Below are 21,488 nucleotides of genomic sequence, written 5' to 3'. Positions count from 1 at the left end.
TCATCCTTGAGATGTTTCTACAACTTGATTGGAGTCCACCTGTGGTAAATTCAATTGATTGGACATGATTTGGAAAGGCACACACCTGTCTATATAAGGTCCCACAGTTGACAGTGCATGTCAGAGCAAAGAACAAGCCATGAGGTCGAAGGAATTGTCCGTAGAGCTCCGAGACAGGATTGTGTCGAGGCACAGATCTGGAGAAGGGTACCAAAAAATGTCTGCAACATTACAGGTCCCCGAGAACACAGTGGCCTCCATCATTCTTTAATGGAAGAAGTTTGGAACCACCAAGACTCTTCCTAGAGCTGGCCGTCCGGCCAAACTGAGCAATCGAGGGAGAAGGGCCTTAGTCAGGGAGGTGACCAAGAACCCGATGGTCACTCTGACAGAGCTCCAGAGTTCCTCTGTGGAGATGCGGGAACCTTCCAGAAGGACATCCATCTCTGCAACACTCCACCAATCAGGCCTTTATGGTAGAGTGGCCAGACGGAAGCCACTCTTCAGTAAAAGGCACGACAGCCCGCTTGGAGTTTGTCAAAAGGCAGCTAAAGGACTCAGACCATGATAAACAAGATTCTCTGATCTGATGAAACCAAGATTGAACTCTTTGGCCTGAATGCCAAGCATCACATCTGGAGGAAACCTGGCACCATCCCTACAGTGAAGCATAGTGATAGCAGCATCATCCAGTGGGGATGTTTTTCAGCGGCAGGGACTGGGAGAATAGTCAGGTTCGGGGGAAAGATGAACGGAGCAAAGTACAGAGAGATCCTTGATGAAAACCTGCTCCAGAGCGCTCAGGACCTCAGACTGGGGAAAAGGTTCATCTTCCAACAGGACAACGACCCTAAGCACACAGCCAAGACAACACAGGAGTGACTTCGGGACAAGTCTCTGAATGTCCTTGAGTGGTCCAGCCAGAGCCCGGACTTGAACCCGATCGAACATCTCTGGAGAGACCAGAAAATAGCTGTGCAGCAACGCTCCCCATCCAACCTGACAGAGCTTGAGAGGATCTGCAGAGATGAATGGGAGAAACTTCCCAAAACAGGTGTGCCAAGCTTGTAGCATCATACCCAAGAAGACTTGAGGCTGTAATCGCTGACAAAGGTGCTTCAACAAAGTACTGAGTAAAGGGTCTGAATACTTACAGTACCAGTCAAAAGTTTGGCCACACCTACTTATTCCAGGGGTTTTCTTTTCTTTTTACTATTTTCTACATTGTAGAATAATAGTGAAGACATCAAAACTATTAAATAACACATATGGAATGATGTAGTAACCAATAAAGTGTTAAACAAATAAAACATATATTTTAGATTCTTCAAAGTAGCCACCCCTTTGCCTTGATGACAGCTTTGCACACTCTTGGCATTCTCTCAACCAGCTTCACCTGGAATGCTTTTCCAACAGTCTTGAAGGAGTTCCCACATATGCTGAGCACTTGTTGGCTGCTTTTCCTTTGCCCTGCGGTCCAACTCATCCCAAACCATCTCCATTGGGGTTAGGTCGGGTGATTGTGGAGGCCAGGTCATCTGATGAAGCACTCCATCACTCTCCTTCTTGGTCAAATAGCCCTTACACAGCCTGTAGGTGTGTTTTGGGTCATTGTCCTGTTGAAAAACAAATGATAGTCCCGCAAAGCGCAAACCAGATGGGATGGCGTATCGCGGCATAATGTTGTGGTAGCCATGCTGGTTAAGTGTGCCTTGAATTCTAAATAAATCACTGACAGTGTCACCAGCAAAGCACCCCCACACCATAACACCTCCTCCTCCATGCTTCATGGTGGGAAATACACATGCGGAGATCATCCGTTCACCTACTCTGCGTCTCACAAAGACACTGCGGTTGGAACCAAAAATCTCACATTTGGACTCATCAGACCAAAAGACAGATTTCCACCGGTCTAATGTCCATTGCTCGTGTTGCTTGGCCCAAGCAAGTCTCTTCTTCTTATTGGTGTCCTTTAGTAGTGGTTCCTTTGCAGCAATTCGACCATGAAGGCCTGATTCACACAGTCTCCTCTAAACAGTTGATGTTGAGATGTGTCTGTTACTTGAACTCTGTGAAGCATTTATTTGAGCTGCAATTTCTGAGGCTGGTAACTCTAATGAACTTATCCTCTGCAGCAGAGGTAACTCTGGGTCTTCCTTTCCTGTGGTGGTCCTCATGAGAGCCAGTTTCATCATAGCGCTTGATGGTTTTTGCGACTGCACTTGAAGAAACTTTCAACGTTTTTGAAATGGTCCGGATTGACTGACCTTCATGTCTTAAAGTAATGATGGACTGTCATTTCTCTGCTTATTTGAGCTGTTCTTGCCATAATATGGACTAGGTCTTTTACCAAATAGGGCTATCTTCTGTATACCACCCTTACCTTGTCACAACACAACTGATTGGCTCAAATGCATTAAGAAGGAAAGAAATTCCACAAATTAACTTTTAACAAGGCACACCTGTTAATTGAAATGCATTCCAGGTGACTACCTCATGAAGCTGGTTGAGAGAATGCCAAGAGTGTGCAAAGCTGTCATCAAGGCAAAGGGTGGCTATTTGAAGAATCTCAAATATAAAATATATTTAGATTTGTTTAACACTTTTTTTTGGTTACTACATGATTCCATGTGTTATTTCGTAGTTTTGATGTCTTCACTATTATTCTACAATGTAGAAAATAGTAAAAATAAAGAAAAACCCTTGAACGAGTAGGTGTCCAAACTTTTGACTGGTACTGAATGTAAATTTCAGTTTTTTGTTTTTAATACATTTGCTAAAATTTCTAAAAACTTGTTTATGCTGTCATTATGGGGTATTGTGTGTAGATTGATGATGAAAAATAAATAAAAATTCATCCATTTTAGAATAAGGCTGTAACGTAACAAAATGTGGAATAAGTCAAGGGGTCTCAATACTCTCCGAATTCACTGTATTTATCTAAACATATGGCTCTGGAAAATACCTCAATGGATTTTCTCTTCCAGGTTCATGACTACCTGAGGAGTAAGCTGTGCTCCCTGTATGAGAACGACTGCATCTTCGACAAATTTGAATGTGTCTGGAACGGGTCTGACAGGTCAGTGACAGTATTAGGATTGATGTCAGTGGATGTATGAGTAGATAAGGTTGGATAAATGGGATTGATGTGTTGCAGCATCTTCACTTTTAACCGCCACTCTCTCCGCAGTGTGATCATGACCGGCTCGTACAACAACTTCTTCCGCATGTTCGACCGCAACACCAAGCGTGACGTGACCCTGGAGGCATCGAGGGAGAACAGCAAGCCCCGGGCCATCCTGAAGCCCAGGAAGGTGTGTGTGGGGGGTAAGAGACGTAAGGACGAGATCAGCGTGGACAGCCTGGATTTCAGCAAGAAGATCCTGCACACCGCCTGGCACCCCTCTGAGAACATCATCGCCGTGGCCGCCACCAACAACCTCTACATATTCCAAGACAAGGTCAACTAAGGTTGGATGGCTGGAGAGCAGAGCAGCACAGACCAGCAGAGCGCCCCCTGGCTGGGGACTGGGAGAGGGACGCAAGGCTGAGAATCTCTGGCCGCACTGCAACTTGTGACGAGACACTGACAGCTTTGCAGCTCTGAGACTTGCACCCATGTTGTTGTAAATCCAGGGTTGCCCTCTGTTGTATCCAGAACACTCAAAAACGATGGCTGTCATCTATTTTGTCTTTCCATTTTACAATTTTCTCCCTCTAAGTTGTTGCTGTAGTTTGTTATGCACATAAAAGCAGGAATGATACTTGTTTTTGTTCCTTAGAAGCTTTGCATTGGGGAGATGAACTCATAACCTTTGCATCCCTGAGATGACATGCCCAGACGCTAGAGATGGTGCGCTTGACACCTTTTGACCTCTTCTCCTGGCCCCCTCTTCACTTATTTATTATTTCTCTTCATGAAGGTTTTAAAACAAACATGCAGAGGAACATATGTTACTGGGTAGTATTGATTAAAACAATGTAGCAAGCTTTTTGTTCAAATTTTTTTTTTTATATAAAAAACAAATACAAAATGTCAAATAAAAAATAGGTACACCTAAATATTCATGTCTTTATTATGGGCTCAGTGATCCCAGGAATGGAGTTGAGAAAATGTATCTAAAATGTTTAACCATTAACATATCACAGGACTACATTGTAAAAAAAAAAAAGTTGCCTTTATTCCAGTAAACATGTACAGAAAAAGCGACGCATCAAAATTAAACCACTGAGAAGAAACATTAACATTCAAACTGTACTGTGAGTTGGTAGATGTCAACGACGCACTCAAAACAGTTACTAAGGCCTGCAATACCTTGAGTCACAGAAACAGCAGAATTCATCATTTACATCGTTGTCTTATATGTCATAGGTGGCTGCAGCAGATTGAAAACCACAGATGCATTACTACGCCTATCCCTTTGACCTCAGCTGAGCCGAAGGTCAGATGTCAGGGGTTACAGTAGTCAGGCCCCGTGGGCAGGAGAGGAGAGCCACAGCGCTGCACTAATGATGCTTTAATAAATACAGGGATGGATGGTTCCAGGTTTACCACAGTTTGAATGCTGCACTAGAACAGGTGCAGGGCTAGTTGATGCTCTGATGTCACTTGGTGGAGCGCCGCGTGGGCTCCGAGGCGGTGGGGGGAGGAGGGGGACCACGGCGGTCCAGGTCCTCCATGTAGAACATGAGGAGTTTTCTCCTCTCATCCGGGACACAGTCCAGCACCAGGTAACGCTTGTCGTTCTGCAGAACCTTCTCCACGTCCTTCAGGTGCTGCTCAGACTCCAGGAGCAACTTCCGCGACCTGAGAGGAGGACAAAAATGGGGGGAGGAGTCAGTAAAGCAGCAGTGCAGATGGACCAATAGCACCTCCTACTGACTCAAAATCGATTGAGCAATTGTTTAAAACTCTAGTATAAATGCCATTAAAATGAACCAACTTATGATACATGTCAATTGGAACCTTATTCCCTCAGCTACCAGTGAAAGAATGTCACAATCCAGCCCGTGTTGCTGTACTCACCTGTACGTGATGAACTTGGTCTCTTTCAGAAGTGTTCTGAAGTCAGCTTTGGCTGTGATGTACTTGTCTTTGATGTAGTCTTCAAACTCCCTCTGTTTTTTCTACAAATCAAAAGAAGACAAACCCCTCAGCGTCTTTGCCTGGTGTCAACGGGGGACATGGGTAGCTGAAACAACCAGTAGACAGTAACGTAAAAGAGAAAGGTCTTACTCTGTCACTACTGGAGAACTTGATACAGCGAGGGTCCTCTTTAATGATCTTCTTTACCTCCTTCCATGTGGTGGTCAGTGTGATCTGTGGCAAACAGTCAATCAAAGCACGTACTACCAAGTCATTCCTCACAGGGTAATACGCTGTATCTGAATGACATGCATACAGGATATGACTTGAGGTTTACAGTGACACCTTTATATCGGCAGCGTGTTCATACACAGATGGACTGCAGTGAGTTTACATTTAAAAGAAGCCGTGTCGGTGTACATATGCCCTGTAATGAGAGCGTAACACCAGCCCAAACGTTGTCCCTCACCATGACGGTCTCGTCCAGTAGCTGTCTGAAGTTCTCCTTCTTCTTCTTGGAGAGCGCCTCCACGTGTTCGTTGAACAGTTTCTCCTTCTCATCTCTCTCCAGCAGAGAGGCTGACTCCCAGCGGTGGTCCTTACGCAGGTTACGTCGGGTGTCAGACCACGACGCGTCAGACGACCGCACCTGATCACAACACACACCAGCATTAGGATCTGGCACATGGTTCTTCGTCCACATAATAACCAGTGCACAAGTCTGGACATTAACAAGGTCAATCTAAAAACGAAGGTTCCTTTCTTGTCTCTGATCAGCCTGGTTGAGTTGATCTTTCAGTGGCCATATCAAACTGGGTTTAATCTAAACAAATGTTTGGTTCACCCAAGTTCTCAGCTGCAAATGTAGTCCTGTTGGTCCCTTATTGGGTGAACAAACTTGAGTTGATGGTGTGTGCTCACCATATCAGACATGAGGGCTCTGAAGTGCTGGATGGCTTCCTCCCGCTTGTGCTGCTCCCGTTCTCTGTCGATCTCCTTGGTCTGCTCAGAGCGGGCCTTCTGCACCTCGCGCTCCCTCTCCCTCAGACTGGCCTCTATCCTGGCGGCGCGCTCCAGCTCCTTCTCCTTATCAGAGTCCATGTTCTGGCAGGAGAGAGACACAAACCATCAGACATGTTCTGGCAGCATCATATACACAGGGGTCTGCAATCACCACATGCGTCATGACACCCATCACGTCAAGTGGCTAAACAGCATCTAAGAGCGCGGCACTGAATGGGCTGGGTTAAATGCCAGAAGATGACAAGCTGGAGCCAGTGAGTGTGAGCAGTAAGGGCAGCCTCAGAGGCGCTATCCTGTTCCTCCCACCTTGGCCTGCTTGTCCACATACTGCTTGTAGAGTTCCTCTCTGGTGTTGGAGCTCTCCACAGCCTTGTAGCGGGGGTCTCCCTCCAGCTTGTCCTTCACCTTGCTCCAGCGCTGCCCTCCATCCAGGTGGTGGTCACCAAGCAGCTCAAAGAAGTCCTGCTTCACCTGGGACAGAGACCAGGTTTACAATAGGAACATACATTTACATTTTTATATTTTAGTCATTTAGCAGACGCTCTTATCCAGAGCGACTTACAGTTAGTGAATACATATTTTTATTATAATTTTTTTTTCATACTGGTCCCCCGTGGGAATCGAACCCACAAACCTGGCGTTGCAAACGCCATGCTCTATCAACTGAGCTACATCCCTGCCGGCCATTCCCTCCCCTACCCTGGACAACGCTGGGCCAATTGTGCGCCGCCCATGAGTCTCCCGGTCGCGGCCGGCTGTGACAGAGCCTGGAATCGAACCAGGATCTCTAGTGGCACAGCTAGCACTGCAATGCAGTGCCTTAGACCACTGCGCCACTCAGGAGCCTATAAACATAGACACAGTCAGATATTCCAAGTGTTTCCAGGTTTCACTAAGCACACAATCCAGGCAGCTAGCTACTTGTCCAGCATATCACTTCCTCAGGCTACTGTTTTCAGTGGGCCATGGGGGTTTCCAGTCCAGTGCTCACCTTCTCTCCTCTGTTCTTGGAGTCCTCCTTCTCTTTCTTCTTGAGAGCGGACATGAACTCGATAAAGATGGACTCCCGGTCCTTCATCTTCTCTATGGTCTTGAACCGTGGGTCCTTGGCGTGCTTGGAGGCAAACTCACTGAACGTTGTCCTGAAACAAACAACATAGCAACTCTTAGCTGCCTGAGAGATACTAATAATGTAAATGTACACCTGACTGGTACACCAAGTCAATGTATTAAACTAATCACCTGACTGGTAACGTATTAACTAATGGGCGTTTGTAGTGAGGTCTGACCTGGCAGTGAGCTTGGCCTCCTCCATCATCTTCCTGAACTCGTCCTTAGACTGCATCAGCTTGTTCTTCTTCTCCTTCCGCTCCTCCTCAGCCCGGGTCTTCACATACTGGTCAAACACCTGCACAGGACCAGCAGACAGAAATAAAAAGACAGGACTGGCAGATACAGTGAGGGAAAAAGTATTTGATCCCCTACTGATTTTGTAAGTTTGCCCACTGATAAAGAAATGATCATTCTAATTTTAATGGTAGGTTTATTTGAACAGTGAGACAGAATAACAACAAAAAAATTAAGAAAAACACATTTATGTTATAAATTGATTTGCATTTTAATGAGGGAAATAAGTATTTGACCCCCTCTCAATCAGAAAGATTTCTAGCTCCCAGGTGTCTTTTATACAGGTAACGAGCTGAGATTAGGAGCACACTCTTAAAGGGAGTGCTCCGAATCTCAGCTTGTTACCTGTATAAAAGACACCTGTCCACAGAAGCAATCAGATTACAAACTCTCCACCATGGCCAAGACCAAAGAGCTCTCCAAGGATGTCAGGGACAAGATTGTAGACCTACACAAGGCTGGAATGGGCTACAAGACCATCGCCAAGCAGCTTGGTGAGAAGGTGACAACAGTTGGTGCTATTATTAGCAAATGGAAGAAACACAAAATAACTGTCAAATCTCCCTTGGCCTGAGGCTCCATGCAAGATCTCACCTCGTGGAGTTGCAATGATCATGAGAACGGTGAGGAATCAGCCCAGAACTACACGGGAGGATCTTGTCAATGATCTCAAGGCAGCTGGGACCATAGTCACCAAGAAAACAATTGGTAACACACTACGCCGTGAAGGACTGAAATCCTGCAGCGCCCGCAAGGTCCCCCTGCTCAAGAAAGCACATATACATGCCCGTCTGAAGTTTGCCAATGAACATCTGAATGATTCAGAGGAGAACTGGGTGAAAGTGTTGTGGTCAGATGAGACCAAAATCGAGCTCTTTGCCATCAACTCAACTCGCCGTGTTTGGAGGAGGAGGAATGCTGCCTATGACCCCAAGAACACCATCCCCACCGTCAAACATGGAGGTGGAAACATTATGCTAAGGGGTGTTTTTCTGCTAAGGGGACAGGACAACTTCACCGCATCAAAGGGACGATGGACGGGACCATGTACCGTCAAATCTTGGGTGAGAACCTCCTTCCCTCAGCCAGGGCATTGAAAACGGGTCGTGGATGGGTATTCCAGCATGACAATGACCCAAAACACACGGCCAAGGCAACAAAGGAGTGGCTCAAGAAGAAGCACATTAAGGTCCTGGAGTGGCCTAGCCAGTCTCCAGACCTTAATCCCATAGAAATTCTGTGGAGGGAGCTGAAGGTTCGAGTTGCCAAACGTCAGCCTCGAAACCTTAATGACTTGGAGAAGATCTTCAAAGAGGAGTGGGACAAAATCCCTCCTGAGATGTGTGCAAACCTGGTGGCCAACTACAAGAAACGTCTGACCTCTGTGATTGCCAACAAGGGTTTTGCCACCAAGTACTAAGTCATGTTTTGCAGAGGGGTCAAATACTTATTTCCCTCATTAAAATGCAAATCAATTTATAACATTTTTGACATGCGTTTTTCTGGATCTCACTGTTCAAATAAACCTACCATTAAAATGATAGACTGATAATTTCTTTGTCAGTGGGCAAACGTACAAAATCAGCAGGGGATCAAATACTTTTTCCCCTCACTGTAACCCCTAGGGAAATACATATGTTACCTGATCGCAGAGCTCTGATCTTCCCCCAAAGGGAAACATAGCTCATATCATAATAAGACTGAATATGGAGAAAAAAAACTAAATTCATAAATTCATTTTGTAAGTGTACAATACCTGCTTTCTCTCTTTGGGGTTAAGTAGCAGGTATCGCGGATCAAAAACAATCTTGTGCAACTCTTTCTCCCAGGTAGAGAATGCTGAGACCTGTAGGCACGGGGTTGGAGGGTGTGAGACCAGGCCAATCAAGGTGGGCTTCAACAACATTCACATAACACTTTCAGTCATCAGTCAAATTAGTTTCCTTCCAGGGGAAATAATCCCCCGTCAACCCAATCAATCCCCCTCAAATCTAAAAGGGTTGGAATGAGTCACGTTTTACTCCTCAAACTAGTGACACCCAAAGGAGCAATGAAATTACAGCAGAGCAAGGCAATAAAAAGGTTTGAATCACGGCTGGTGGTACCCATGGAAAAGGCTCCAGAGAGCAGGCAGGCAGGCACCAATAACTCCCTTGCTAGGGTAGTTTAATACATTTTACAATCCAATTAGTTTTTATCTCTGCTTTGGATGTGTCAGAGTTGCAATATGCCTCTTTTGGGTCTGAACAGAAGCTGAACAACTGTTTATAGGATAGAAAAGTTGGTACATAGTTCATGTAATACAAACAGAAGCTGAACACATGAAAGATGATCCCAGATTAGAGGAGATGACAACATCAAGCTATTGTCTACTCTGCATGCCAGTTTGTAAATAAGGAACATTACGACCGCCATTGGCAGTGTAGGCCTGTAGATATATGGATCCCATGAATGTATTGGACAAACCAAAGAACACTGATAAACTCCAGTACAGCATGAGCATACGGCACGAGTCATTTTCAAAAAAAGATATATAAAAGTCACCATTATGTACAATAAATAGATTAACACACATATATATATCACACACACTACCGTTCAAAAGTTTGGGGTCACTTAGAAATGTCCTTGTTTTCCATGAAAACATACATGAAATGAGTAGTCATTGACAAGGTTAGAAATAATGATTTTTAATTGAAATAATAATTGTGTCCTTCAAACGTTGCTTTCGTCAAAGAATCCTCCATTTGCAGCAATTACAGCCTTGCAAGACCTTTGGCATTCTAGTTGTCAATTTGTTGAGGTAATCTGAAGAGATTTCACCCCATGCTTCTTGAAGCACCTCCCACAAGTTGGATTGGCTTGATGGGAACTTCTTACGTACCATACGGTCAATAGGGTTGAGATCCGGTGACTGCTGGCCACTCCATTATAGACAGAATACCAGCTGACTGCTTCTTCCCTAAATAGTTCTTGCATAGTTTGGAGCTGTGCTTTGGGTCATTGTCCTGTTGTAGGAGGAAATTGGCTCCAATCAAGCGCTGTCTACAGGGTATGGCATAGCGTTGCAAAATGGAGTTATAGCCTTCCTTCTTCAAGATCCCCTTTACCCTGTACACATCTCCCACTTTACCACCACCAAAGCACCCCCAGACCATCACATTGCCTCCACCATGCTTGACAGATGGCATCAAGCACTCCTCCAGCATCTTTTCATTTGGTCTGCGTCTCACAAATGTTCTTCTTTGTGATCCGAACACCTCAAACTTCGATTAGTCTGTCCATAACACCTTTTTCCAATCTTCCTCTGTCCAGTGTCTGTGTTCTTTTGCCCATCTTCATCTTTTATTGGCCAGTCTGAGATATGGCTTTTTCTTTGCAACTCTGCCTAGAAGGTCAGCATCCCGGAGTCGCCTCTTCACTGTTGACGTTGAGACTGGTGTTTTATGGGTACTATTTAATGAAGCTACGAGTTGAGGACCTGTGAGGCGTCTGTTTCTCAAACTAGACACTAAATGTATTTGTCCTCTTGCTCAGTTGTGCACCGGGGCCTCCCACTCCTCTTTCTATTCTGGTTAGAGCCAGTTTGCGCTGTTCTGTGCAGGGAGTAGTACACAGCATTGTACGAGATCTTCAGTTTCTTGGCAATTTCTCACATGGAATAGCCTTCATTTCTCAGAACAAGAATAGACTGACGAGTTACAGAAGAAAGTTCTTTGTTTCTGGCCATTTTGATTCTGTAATCGAACCCACAATTGCTGATGCTCCAGATATTCAACTAGTCTCAAGAAGGCCAGTTTTATTGCTTCTTTAAAATCAGCACAACAGTTTTCAGCTATACTAACATAATTGCAAAAGGGTTTTCTAATGATCAATTAGCCTTTTAAAATGATAAACCTGGATTCGCAAACACAACGTGCCATTGGAACACAGGACTGATGGTTGCTGATAATGGGCCTCTGTACGTCTATGTAGATATTTCATTAGAAATCAGCTGTTTCCAGCTACCATAGCCATTTACAACATTAACAATGTCTACACTGTATTTCTGATCAATTTGATGTTATTTTAATGGACCAAAATAAATGCTTTTCTTTCGAAAAACAAAGACATTTCTAAGTGACCCCCAACTTTTGAACGGTAGTGTATATTAAATAATTTCTTCCCTACGTAGAATAGTGAAATGTTAAATTCTTAGTCTATCATTACAATTCAATACTATTGTAGATGTGTACATAACATGTTTAACTAACTTTTATGAATTTACTTTTTATAGTATTACCAAAGCAAAACATAAGCAGAAATGTACTTGTCAATAAACTGGGCATAAGATAGAGGAAGAGGAACAGGAATAAAACAGTGCACCAAAGACAAGGATAATTAACTGAAGAGTGTACCTTGGTGGGCTTCCATTCAGATTAATGTGTCTAACATTACAGAGCTGGTTACAGTATTGCGTTGGATTGAAGTGTTTTACCCCTCTCTTCAGCAGCATGTCCCTGAACTGTGTCATGCGGTTCTCCAGGGGCACAATGGCCCGCTCTCGGGCAGCCTTCAGCTCCGCCTCCATGGCTGCCTCTTTCTCAGAGTCCGCCTCTTTCATCACTTCCTCCTTCCTGCAAGCAGAGGGAAGACGTCAAGGCCCAGGGGAGAGTTAGTGATAGAGGGGGGGGTGGGGGGGTTTAGGGGGCTGGACTGGGGTGAAACTTAACTTCTTCAATTGGGGAAATGAAACAGTATGTTGTTCTATGTTATCTCTACCTAGGTGGTCTGCTATACTTGACTGATCAATTATCGGCCATCTACCAAATGAGTGGACTCCAAATGATACACGTTAGGTCTTGCATAGGTCCTACGGGTTATAAAGATCGGGAGGGGGAGGATTTGTCAAATACCTGACCACTGATATTCACTGTCTTGGATTTTGTATTCCCTTTTCCACTATCACATACAGCTATGGCGGGACGGGGCAGGGAGGTTCATGTCTTCATTTGCTCATTGCGGTTCCTAATGCAGTAGTTCTAGAAGAAGAAGGTCAAGCAAGGTGGTTACCTTGGAGGCCCATGTTGGCATCACCATGTGTTCTACAGGCCTTTTCCCTGAACAATAGTCTCTTGTGCAACAGGACCAGTGTTTAGGGTAGCGGGGAGAGGCAGGCTTGGAGGGCACCGATGGGAAACAGTGACTGATTGGGTAACCTGGACAGTGACCATTGATTGACCACTTTAACAGAACCAGTGAAGACATCATAGGCTTTACTTAGTCAGTACAAGCTGGGTTAAAGACTACTTCCCACAGAAAGAGTCAGTCCCTCCACCCCCACAGGAAAATATCCAAATCAAGCAATTTAGTGTTTTCACGACCAAAAACCCTAACTTAACCTTAAACTAACAATTTAGATATTTTTAGCCAGAGTACATCATGGGTTTATTTGAATTTGTACAAGCTGTTTTATCTGTTCAGACGAGGAAGAATGACTGAGTGCCTCGACATGCTGTTAATGGCCCCTACTAAAGTGTGCTGGGCCCTTGGATGGAGAGGACTGGGGACTTACTTCCTCTTCTTGGCCTTCACAGGCTCATCTTCCAGAGCTTCCTCTGCTGCTGCCTCAAGCTCCTCTTTGCTGATTCCTGAGGGAGAGAGAAGTGATGAGACAGCATTGTAAAATGACAAATGAGGCCATCGTCATGAACACCTACAGAGGCAGAATGAGTGTGCCCGTGTGTGTTCGTACCCAGCTTCCTGGTGGCGTCCTCCAGGCCTCTCTTGTGAGGTGGTTCCTGGATGTTCTTGTCAACGTCGGCCCGTCCCACCAGCTCCTCTGGCCGGTCCCACATAGAGAGACGCGTGGTGGGGTTGTAGTAGAACACACGCTCGTCACCGGTCCACACAATACACCTACACACACGTTCAATAGGGCACAAGGGCGTGTGAGTGATGCAAGTTCAGCCTCCATACAACAGCACATAGCTCTGTTACCATCAGTGGCACCTACCAGCGAGTACCAGGGATGTGGTTAGTGGCCACCGGCTTGGCTTTCTGTTGTATACCAGGGAGTGCCAGGGATGTGGTTTGTGGCCACTGGCTTGGCTTTCTGTTACATGCCAGGGATGGGGTTAGTGGCCACTGGCTTGGCTTTCTGTTGTATACCAGGGAGTGCCAGGGATGGGGTTAGTGGCCACTGGCTTGGCTTTCTGTTGTATACCAGGGATGGGGTTTGTGGCCACTGGCTTGGCTTTCTGTTACATGCCAGGGATGGGGTTAGTGGCCACTGGCTTGGCTTTCTGTTGCATGCCAGGGATGGGGTTAGTGGCCACTGGCTTGGCTTTATGTTACATACCAGGGAGTGCCAGGGATGGGGTTTGTGGCCACTGGCTTGGCTTTATGTTACATACCAGGGAGTGCCAGGGATGGGGTTTGTGGCCACTGGCTTGGCTTTATGTTACATACCAGGGAGTGCCAGGGATGGGGTTTGTGGCCACTGGCTTGGCTTTATGTTACATACCAGGGAGTGCCAGGGATGGGGTTTGTGGCCACTGGCTTGGCTTTATGTTACATACCAGGGAGTGCCAGGGATGGGGTTTGTGGCCACTGGCTTGGCTTTCTGTGCTGCTTTCTCCTCTTCAGTCATCTCCTCCTCCTTAACCTGCTCAATGAAAGGAATACAACTATTATTAAAAGGTGGATGACAATAATACACCTTATCAAATTCTAAAATGCAGGACAGAATGATGCCACCTTTCTGACTAGTAGGGTCCATCTCTCCTCTCACCTCCCCTCTCACCTCCTTTAGCTCCTTAGGGGGCTCTATTTTGGGCTCGTCATCCTCCATCTCCATGGCCTCCTCCTCCAGGGCCTGCTGTCTCTCCTTAGCCTTCTCTGCCTCTTTCTCTATAGGAGGGGAAACTCACACACATTAGATATGCAACATCTAAAATCTCACTAACCAGTCGAGCATGAATGCTAGCTGGTTGGAGAGATCCAAAGCTTTAAGTAGACCAACCTTTCTCCCGTAGTTCCTGGGGTTTGTCCCAGGTGGACTCCAGTGTGCGGTTGTTGTAGTAGTAGGTTTTCCCGTCGGCTGTTTTGTACTCAGACCACTCTGGGAGCTGGAGGCCTGCCAAGGCGGGCGCCGCCAGGGCCAACTGGGGGTGGTGCATCATGGGAAGAAGAGGAGGGCCCATGCCAGGCAGCATACCTGTGGAAGGTCAAATACACACAGAATACTTCTTAAGACACATTCCTCTCTGATAAACCCTCTTCTAACCCCATTCTACTGTACATCTAACCAAAACCAACCGTAGAGCACAGGAGGGTTAGGGCATCTACTTCCACATTTGGGTAAAACGGTTCAAATGGAAAAAGATGCTGTGTTATTGACACTTTTGCTAGTGCTCATATCGCTCATTCTTGAAATGTCCTGAGGATGTACAGTACCAGTCAAAAGTTTGGACACCTACTCATTCAAGGGTTTTTCTTTATTTTTACTATTTTCTACATTGTAGAATAATAGTGAAGACATCAAAACTATGAAATAACACACATAGAATCATGTAGTAACCAAAGAAAGTGTTAAACAAATCAAAATATATTTTATATTTGAGATTCTTCAAAGTAGCCACCCTTTGCCTTGATGACAGCTTTGCACACTCTTGGCATTCTCTCAACCAGCTTTATGAGGTAGTCACCTGGAATGCATTTCAATTAACAGGTTTGCCTTCTTAAAAGTTAATTTGTGGAATTGATTTCCTCCTTAATGCATTTGAGCCAATCAGTTGTGTTGTGACAAGGTACGGGTGGTATACAGAAGATAGTCCTATTTGGTGAAAGACCAAGTCCATATTATGGCAAGAACAGCTCAAATAAGCAAACAGAAACAACAGTCCATCATTACTTTAAGACATGAAGGTCAGTCAATACGTAAAATGTTAAAAACTCTGAAAGTTTCTTCAAGTGCAGTCGCAAAAACCATCAAGCGCTATGATGAAACTGGCTCTCATGAGGACCGCCACAGGAAAAGAAGACCCAGAGTTACCTCTGCTGCAGAGGATAATTTAATTAGAGTTAACTGCACCTCAGATTGCAGCCCAAATAAATGCTTCACAGAGTTCAAGTAACAGACATCTCAATATCAACTGTTCAGAGGAGACTGTGTGAATCAGGCATTCATGGTCGAATTGCTGCAAAGAAACCACTACTAAAAGGATACCAATAAGAAGAGACTTGCTTGGGCCAAGAAACACAAGCAATGGACATTAGACCGGTGGAAATCTGTCCTTTGGTCTGATGAGTGCAAATTTTAGATTTTTGGTTCCAACCGCCGTGTCTTTGTGAGACGCAGAGTAGGTGAACAGATTATCTCCGCATGTGTGGTTCCCACCATGAAGCATGGAGGTGGTGGTGTGATGGTGCTTTGCTGGTGACACCGTCTGTGATTTATTTAGAATTCAAGGCACACTTAACCAGCATGGCTACCACAGCATTCTGCAGCAATAGGCCATCCCATCTGCTTTGCGCTTAGTGGGACTATCATTTGTTTTTCAACAGTACAATGACCCAAAACACACCTACAGGCTGTGTAAGGGCTATTTGACCAAGAAGGAGAGTGACGGAGTGCTGCATCACATGACCTGGCCTCCACAATCACCCGACCTAACCCCAATGGAGATGGTTTGGGATGAGTTGGACCGCAGGGCAAAGGAAAAGCAGCCAACAAGTGCTCAGCATATGTGGGAACTCCTTCAAGACTGTTGGAAAAGCATTCCAGGTGACTACCTCATGAAGCTGGTTAAGAGAATGCCAAGCGTGTGCACAGCTGTCATCAAGGCAAAGGGTGGTTACTTTGAAGAATCTCAAATATATATCTTTATTTGTTTAACACTTTTTTGGTTACTACATGATTCCATATGTGTTATTTCATAATTTTGATGTCTTCACTATTATTCTACAATGTAGAAAATAGTAAAAAATAAAGAAAAACCCTTGAATGAGTAGGTGTGTCCAAACTTTTGACTGGTACTGTATAAAGTTTAGAGCCCATAAGAATTCACCTGAAATATAAAGGTCTTAGGTCGAACACTTAGACCTAATTTTCGAATTGTAAATAAAGGGCCTTCCCTAGCCATGAGTACACAGGTAACATCTAAACTGAGCCACTGAGATGTTAACAAAAACCCACAAAGGTATGCCACAAGAAGAAAATGATTATCAAATGACAATACAACATTAATAAAATGTGAATTTCCTGTACTAAATGGAAAGTAACCTAACCTAAAATAGGTGTGTTGCCTGTCAAAACAAAAACTTATACACCTTTGTCACTAAATTATCACACAACAAATCGAAACCTGCAAAAAGTAACCTAGCTAAAACCAACATTATAACGGAGACAGTACTGACGCAAGTCCACAGTGCAGTTATGTCCAAACAGCTGTTGGCTGTTCATCACAATACAAGGGCCGAAATGTCTCCTTCCTAAATCTCCTCTTAAAAAAGCATTTAAACAAGACAGGAAGTCCTAAAATGTCTAACTCACTAATGTTGAAAAAATAAAACAGCAATACTCCACATTGTTTGGTGGTGCCAAAGGGGCCAAAAAAAATAAGAAGCATAATTTTCACAACATCTCTAACATGCCATCTAACAGAATACTGACTGGAGACGTTTGAAAGAATTACCGTTATTGTTGGGGGAGACTGTCTTTAAATAGGGACCGCCTACTATCTGCATCATTGCTACACCTGCAAGAACGGACAAGCAAGCATTGTGTTGGACACAGGAGGAGAGAGGTGCCAGCTGCTGGGGCAGGTCAGACACAGATTTCAACAATACATTTCAAAACTAGGCCCACAACCACTATTATCCCTTTGATAACATGTAGTATTATCTTCCTGGCAACAACCAGATGGATCAATAAAGTGCTGATTAGGTTATGTAGATGTGCAGAGTATTGAACTAAAAATGTTTTGTTAAAAAAAACATTCAAAGCTGCAATATGCAACTTATTGGACGACCCAACCAAATGCACATAGAAATGTGAGTTATAGATCAAAATTCTAATTGAAAGCAAGTCTAAGAAGCAGTAGATCTTCTCTATATGTGCTATTTCTATGCTTCCAGTTCTTAAGTTTGGTTTTTGCATCTTTTACTTCTGGTTTTGTAAACCAGTTTCAAACAGCTGAAAATACAATATTTTTGGTTATTGAAAATACATTTCACAGCATTTTAGATGGTACAATGATTCTCTGAACTATACATTGCTTGTTTTGTCACAAACTGAAATTAGGCAAACTATTAGAATTTTAGCAACCAGGAAATGGCGGAGGGATTTCTGCATATTGCACCTTTAAATTAATTTAAAAAATGCATAGTGAGTCAACAAAAACGCCCTCTTTCTTTATAGGACAGCGTCTCAAAGGCATTTAAATTTGCTCCTGCATTTGTTTTCTCGACCCCTAGCTGACCCTTTTCTGAACTTGAGCAATGCTGCCATCTACAGGACTGAAAATGACTTGTTTCTCCAATAACTGCAGTGCAAGAATAAACAAACATTCTAAGAGTTGAACATGGAGTTGTGGAATAAGTTTCAAGAATCAAAAAACAAAAAAAACTAGTTTGCTTATTTATCTCTCCAACCATGACCGAGACCATTCTACCTCTACAATTATTTGTTTAATCTATTACTTTTAATAGATAAAATGTATGCATTCACTTCTGTAAGTCGCTCTGGATAAGAGCGTCTGCTAAATGACTAACATGTAAAATGTACAGGGGATAACAATAAGAGACCTAATGTTAAGATGACAAACAAATGAAGAGATGGCTAATGACAGTATGGAAAGGGGTGGAGAGTCAGTCATGTTAAAACAAGGTAGAGAGGTTTGGGATGAGGAGAGAGCAGATCATGTCTTACCGGGCAGTGGGATGTGCATGCCTGGTAGAGGCACTCTGAAGGGGTGCATGACCCCTGGCGGGAAGCCTGGGATTGTGGCCGTGGTGTGAGGTTGGGACATGGTGTGGTGGGACAGGCCAGTCGGGAGACTTTGGGGCAGCAGGGACATGGTCTGGACTGGTGTCACTGAGGATGGAACTGTGGTTACACTGACCAAAGCCATCGGCGTCACTCCCACACTGGAGGGGACGGAGACCACAGGCTGCAGATCTGTAGCAGCAGAAGCTGGGCAAATACCAGCAGAGTGTTACAACACGCAGTCTGGACATACAGTAAAACTAACCATAGACAAGCAGAAAACTACTCATTTCCAACTTTGTGATTTTCACTAAAATCAGTCTTATTTTGTCATACCATGAGGATTTCTAACCATATAAAAGTCAGACCTGTCCAGAGAACTAAAGAAGATCCAGATGTCCCTTTCCCAGTGCTGTACTCACTAGTGATGGTCTGGGACACAGAAGAGGTGGTGTTGGTGTCTGGGCTGGTAGTCATGGTGCGGGACTGGGAAGGAGCCTGTGTAGACACTGGGGAGGGTGTGGCTGCTGCAGTGCAGGCTGCAGTGCTGCTATTGGAAGAGGCTCCTGTTCCAGTCAGGGTCCCCATCATAGGGTTGAGCTCTGACTGCTGGATCACCTTCACCCCTTCAGGTTTGCTCCAGGCTGACTCTCGAGTCCTGGCGTTGTAGTAGTACGCCTAGGGGAAGGGGGGACATAACTTATGAGGGAAATATTCATTCAGATAGGTTATTAAAGGAAAGATTCACACATTTTGAATGTTATATTGTTTTTCTGCATCACTAAGTGATGATCTATCAATTCCCGGGGTCAATTCATGTTTTCATGTGTATCGGCGCTATTGGCCATTCAAGCAGGCAGAAATACAGCCGGGATGCAAAACTCGTCATACCAGCTGTACTTCTGCCTGCTTGAATGGCAATAGCTCCAATACACATGAAAACATGAAATGACCCCGGGAATCAATAGAATGTCGCTCAGAGATGCACAAAAACAATATAACATTCAAAATGGGTGAATCTTTCCTTTAAGTAAGAGTAAATGTAAGAGGCTATTCTCTACCTTTCCCTCGGGTGTCTTGTTCTCCACCCAGATCTCCTCAGTAGGGGGAAGAGTATGAGCTCCAGCTGCAGGAACTGGGGGCATTCCAGGAGGGAATAGCATCCCTGGTGGTGGAGGCATGCTGCCCATCGGTGGGGGCATAAAAGGAGGTCTCTGAAATACAAAAAAATTCATTTCAATATCAAGCATTTAATACTTGCTCTGCAGTCTAAGATTTTCAGGCTCTCAATGCATTCAGACCTCTGACTGACAAAATGTGTAGCAGTCACATACTATAGAAAAGATGGATGGATCGATTGCCAGAAATGATTCCTTGCAACTCTGACAGGTGTACCTGTAGGTGAGGGGGTCCGAGTGGTGGGGGCATGCCTCCTGGTGGGGGTATGGGTGGCATGCTGGGGTCAAACGGTGGACGCCCGAACAGTGGCCCCCGTGGCGGAGGCCCTCTCATCATACCGAAGGGGGGAGGTGGGGGTCTGAGAAGTGGGGGTGGACCACGCATCACTGGGGTTGGAGGAGGAGCAGGGCCGCGGAAACGCAGCGTCTGCTGCTGTGCCATTCTAGAAACAAAACAAATGGACCTGGCTCATGAACCAAATCAAAATCATAACTATCTAACTACACAACATCTGGTATATCGTCACAATCTATCAACATCTTGTAACTATATCTACTAGCTAGCTATCTTCCCCGTTCTCAGCTTATTGTTTGCAACAACACAGGCTAACGTCGTTAGTGACCCCCACAAAATCATGATTCATGTTATCAGACTAACTAGCTAACTTACGTTACAGTCTAACTAGCTATACATTGCTTGTTGGGATCAAACGGTGCAGTCAAGTTACGATTGTAAGTTAACTAGCAAAATGCCTGACTAGCTAGCTAACTAACTACATAAACTGGTAGTACGCACATTAACACAGTAACGGTTGCTAGCGAATGTGTACACTAGTTAGTTAGCTAGCTAATGCAACGTTTGTTACTCTAACTAGCTAGGTTGCTACCGTTAGTTAATGTTGTGCCATTTAAATCGACGCGCAGCTAGCTAAATAGCATCATAGTTTAGAAAAATACACGAGTCAGGAGGGAGTCTAGCTACGAGACTAGCTAATGATGCTAGCTGCTAGCGTGGCCACATTGAACAGTCAGAGCACAGCTAAGCGCCGAATGCACTACTAGTCGGGAGCGCATGTAACAGATCCGACATTGGGAGGTCACGTTCACATTCATGTCAAACTAGCTAACAACCGTAGAAAACAGTAATTCTCAAAAATATGATTCACTTGGCTATATTCGCTACCACCTCACCTTTTGTCGTTAAACCCAATACTTTCACCGTCTCCGTGGTCCGCCATTACAGAAAATTGAAACGACTCTTCCTGGAAACGCCTCCGCACACAAACTTTTACGCGACATTGGCCAAATGCCCTATCAATCATAGTACGCGTCCGTCATTTAGAAAATCTGATTGGATGACAAAATAGTCGCCATCGTCTGGCCAGAGGGCTCTGCGTCCAGCCAACTGTGATGTCTTTGTTCAGTTAGGACTTTCCTAACTATTGATGGGTAACAATTTCATAACAGATGGCCAGACAGGCAACTGTACCACAACCTCATTTACATTTACTAAGAAAAATACATAATTGCATAGTTACATGCAAGTTATTAACAATATTGGATTTACAGTAGTTGCTATACTTGTGTAAAAATGATAACTTATGGATCAATGACCACTCTACATGTATTATTGGTGCATTGGCATTTTTATTGGATTTCTATATGAAGAGCACAGTACTCTGAATAGGCCAGTAGTACCTGTCTATGCCTGGACTCTCAGTCTGCATAAAACCAGCAAAGCACCCCTTTCTCCTTACAAACCAGGTATTTGAAGAAAAAAAGGCATAAATAAATAGACTTCCTTTCAAACACTTTAAAATACTGC

General features: G+C 44.5%; 2 protein-coding genes across 7 annotated transcripts in view; one reads left to right on the top strand and one right to left on the bottom strand.

The window, feature by feature from the left end:
• The window catches only part of LOC311142356 (serine/threonine-protein phosphatase 2A 55 kDa regulatory subunit B beta isoform), a 55,652-nt gene extending 51,593 nt beyond the window's left edge, over nt 1-4,059 (top strand). For both annotated transcript variants that reach the window (XM_084177995.1, XM_084177996.1), the window contains exons 8-9: nt 2,988-3,079; nt 3,191-4,059. In XM_084177995.1, coding sequence (XP_084034121.1) covers nt 2,988-3,079; nt 3,191-3,470 — 372 coding nt within the window. In that variant the 3' untranslated portion in view covers nt 3,471-4,059. The remainder of the gene's footprint in view (nt 1-2,987; nt 3,080-3,190) is intronic.
• Nucleotides 4,060-4,162: 103 nt separating this feature from the next.
• LOC311142351 (transcription elongation regulator 1-like) lies at nt 4,163-20,917 on the bottom strand. Of its 5 annotated transcripts, none has more exons than XM_084177984.1 (21): nt 20,855-20,917; nt 19,881-20,106; nt 19,547-19,699; nt 18,908-19,163; nt 18,429-18,677; nt 17,194-17,256; nt 14,520-14,714; nt 14,301-14,407; nt 14,077-14,162; nt 13,251-13,414; nt 13,071-13,146; nt 11,994-12,132; nt 9,273-9,362; nt 7,399-7,517; nt 7,101-7,251; nt 6,416-6,580; nt 6,008-6,190; nt 5,556-5,735; nt 5,237-5,320; nt 5,027-5,127; nt 4,163-4,807 (listed from the first exon to the last, which is right to left on the bottom strand). In XM_084177984.1, the coding sequence occupies exons 1-21, from the start codon at nt 20,899-20,901 to the stop codon at nt 4,606-4,608; spliced, it is 3,036 nt and encodes a 1,011-aa protein (XP_084034110.1). In that variant the 5' UTR covers nt 20,902-20,917; the 3' UTR covers nt 4,163-4,605. The 5 variants fall into 5 exon arrangements, with proteins under 5 accessions (XP_084034110.1, XP_084034107.1, XP_084034108.1 ...); XM_084177981.1 differs by having other exon boundaries at nt 14,077-14,165; nt 14,289-14,407; nt 18,429-18,692; nt 20,855-20,914; XM_084177982.1 differs by having other exon boundaries at nt 14,289-14,407; nt 18,429-18,692; nt 20,855-20,914.
• Nucleotides 20,918-21,488: the final 571 nt, after the last annotated feature.

The sequence above is a fragment of the Coregonus lavaretus genome (assembly GCF_964263955.1).
Source record: "Coregonus lavaretus genome assembly, chromosome: 15".
In the NCBI taxonomy this organism is placed as follows: Eukaryota; Metazoa; Chordata; class Actinopteri; order Salmoniformes; family Salmonidae; genus Coregonus; species Coregonus lavaretus.
Note: the sequence above shows the minus strand (reverse complement) of the source record. Positions and strands in the feature narration are given on the sequence as shown.

Coding starts and splice junctions, on each gene's coding strand:
- LOC311142351 (XM_084177981.1), bottom strand. CDS start 20,901: ATGGCGGACCACGGAGACGGTGAAAGTATTGGGTTTAACGACAAAAG. Junction 18,693..18,907: donor TGTGTCCCAGACCATCACTA/GTGAGTACAGCA, acceptor GTATTTGCCCAG/CTTCTGCTGCTACAGATCTG. Junction 5,321..5,555: donor TACTGGACGAGACCGTCATG/GTGAGGGACAAC, acceptor TGTTTGCCACAG/ATCACACTGACCACCACATG.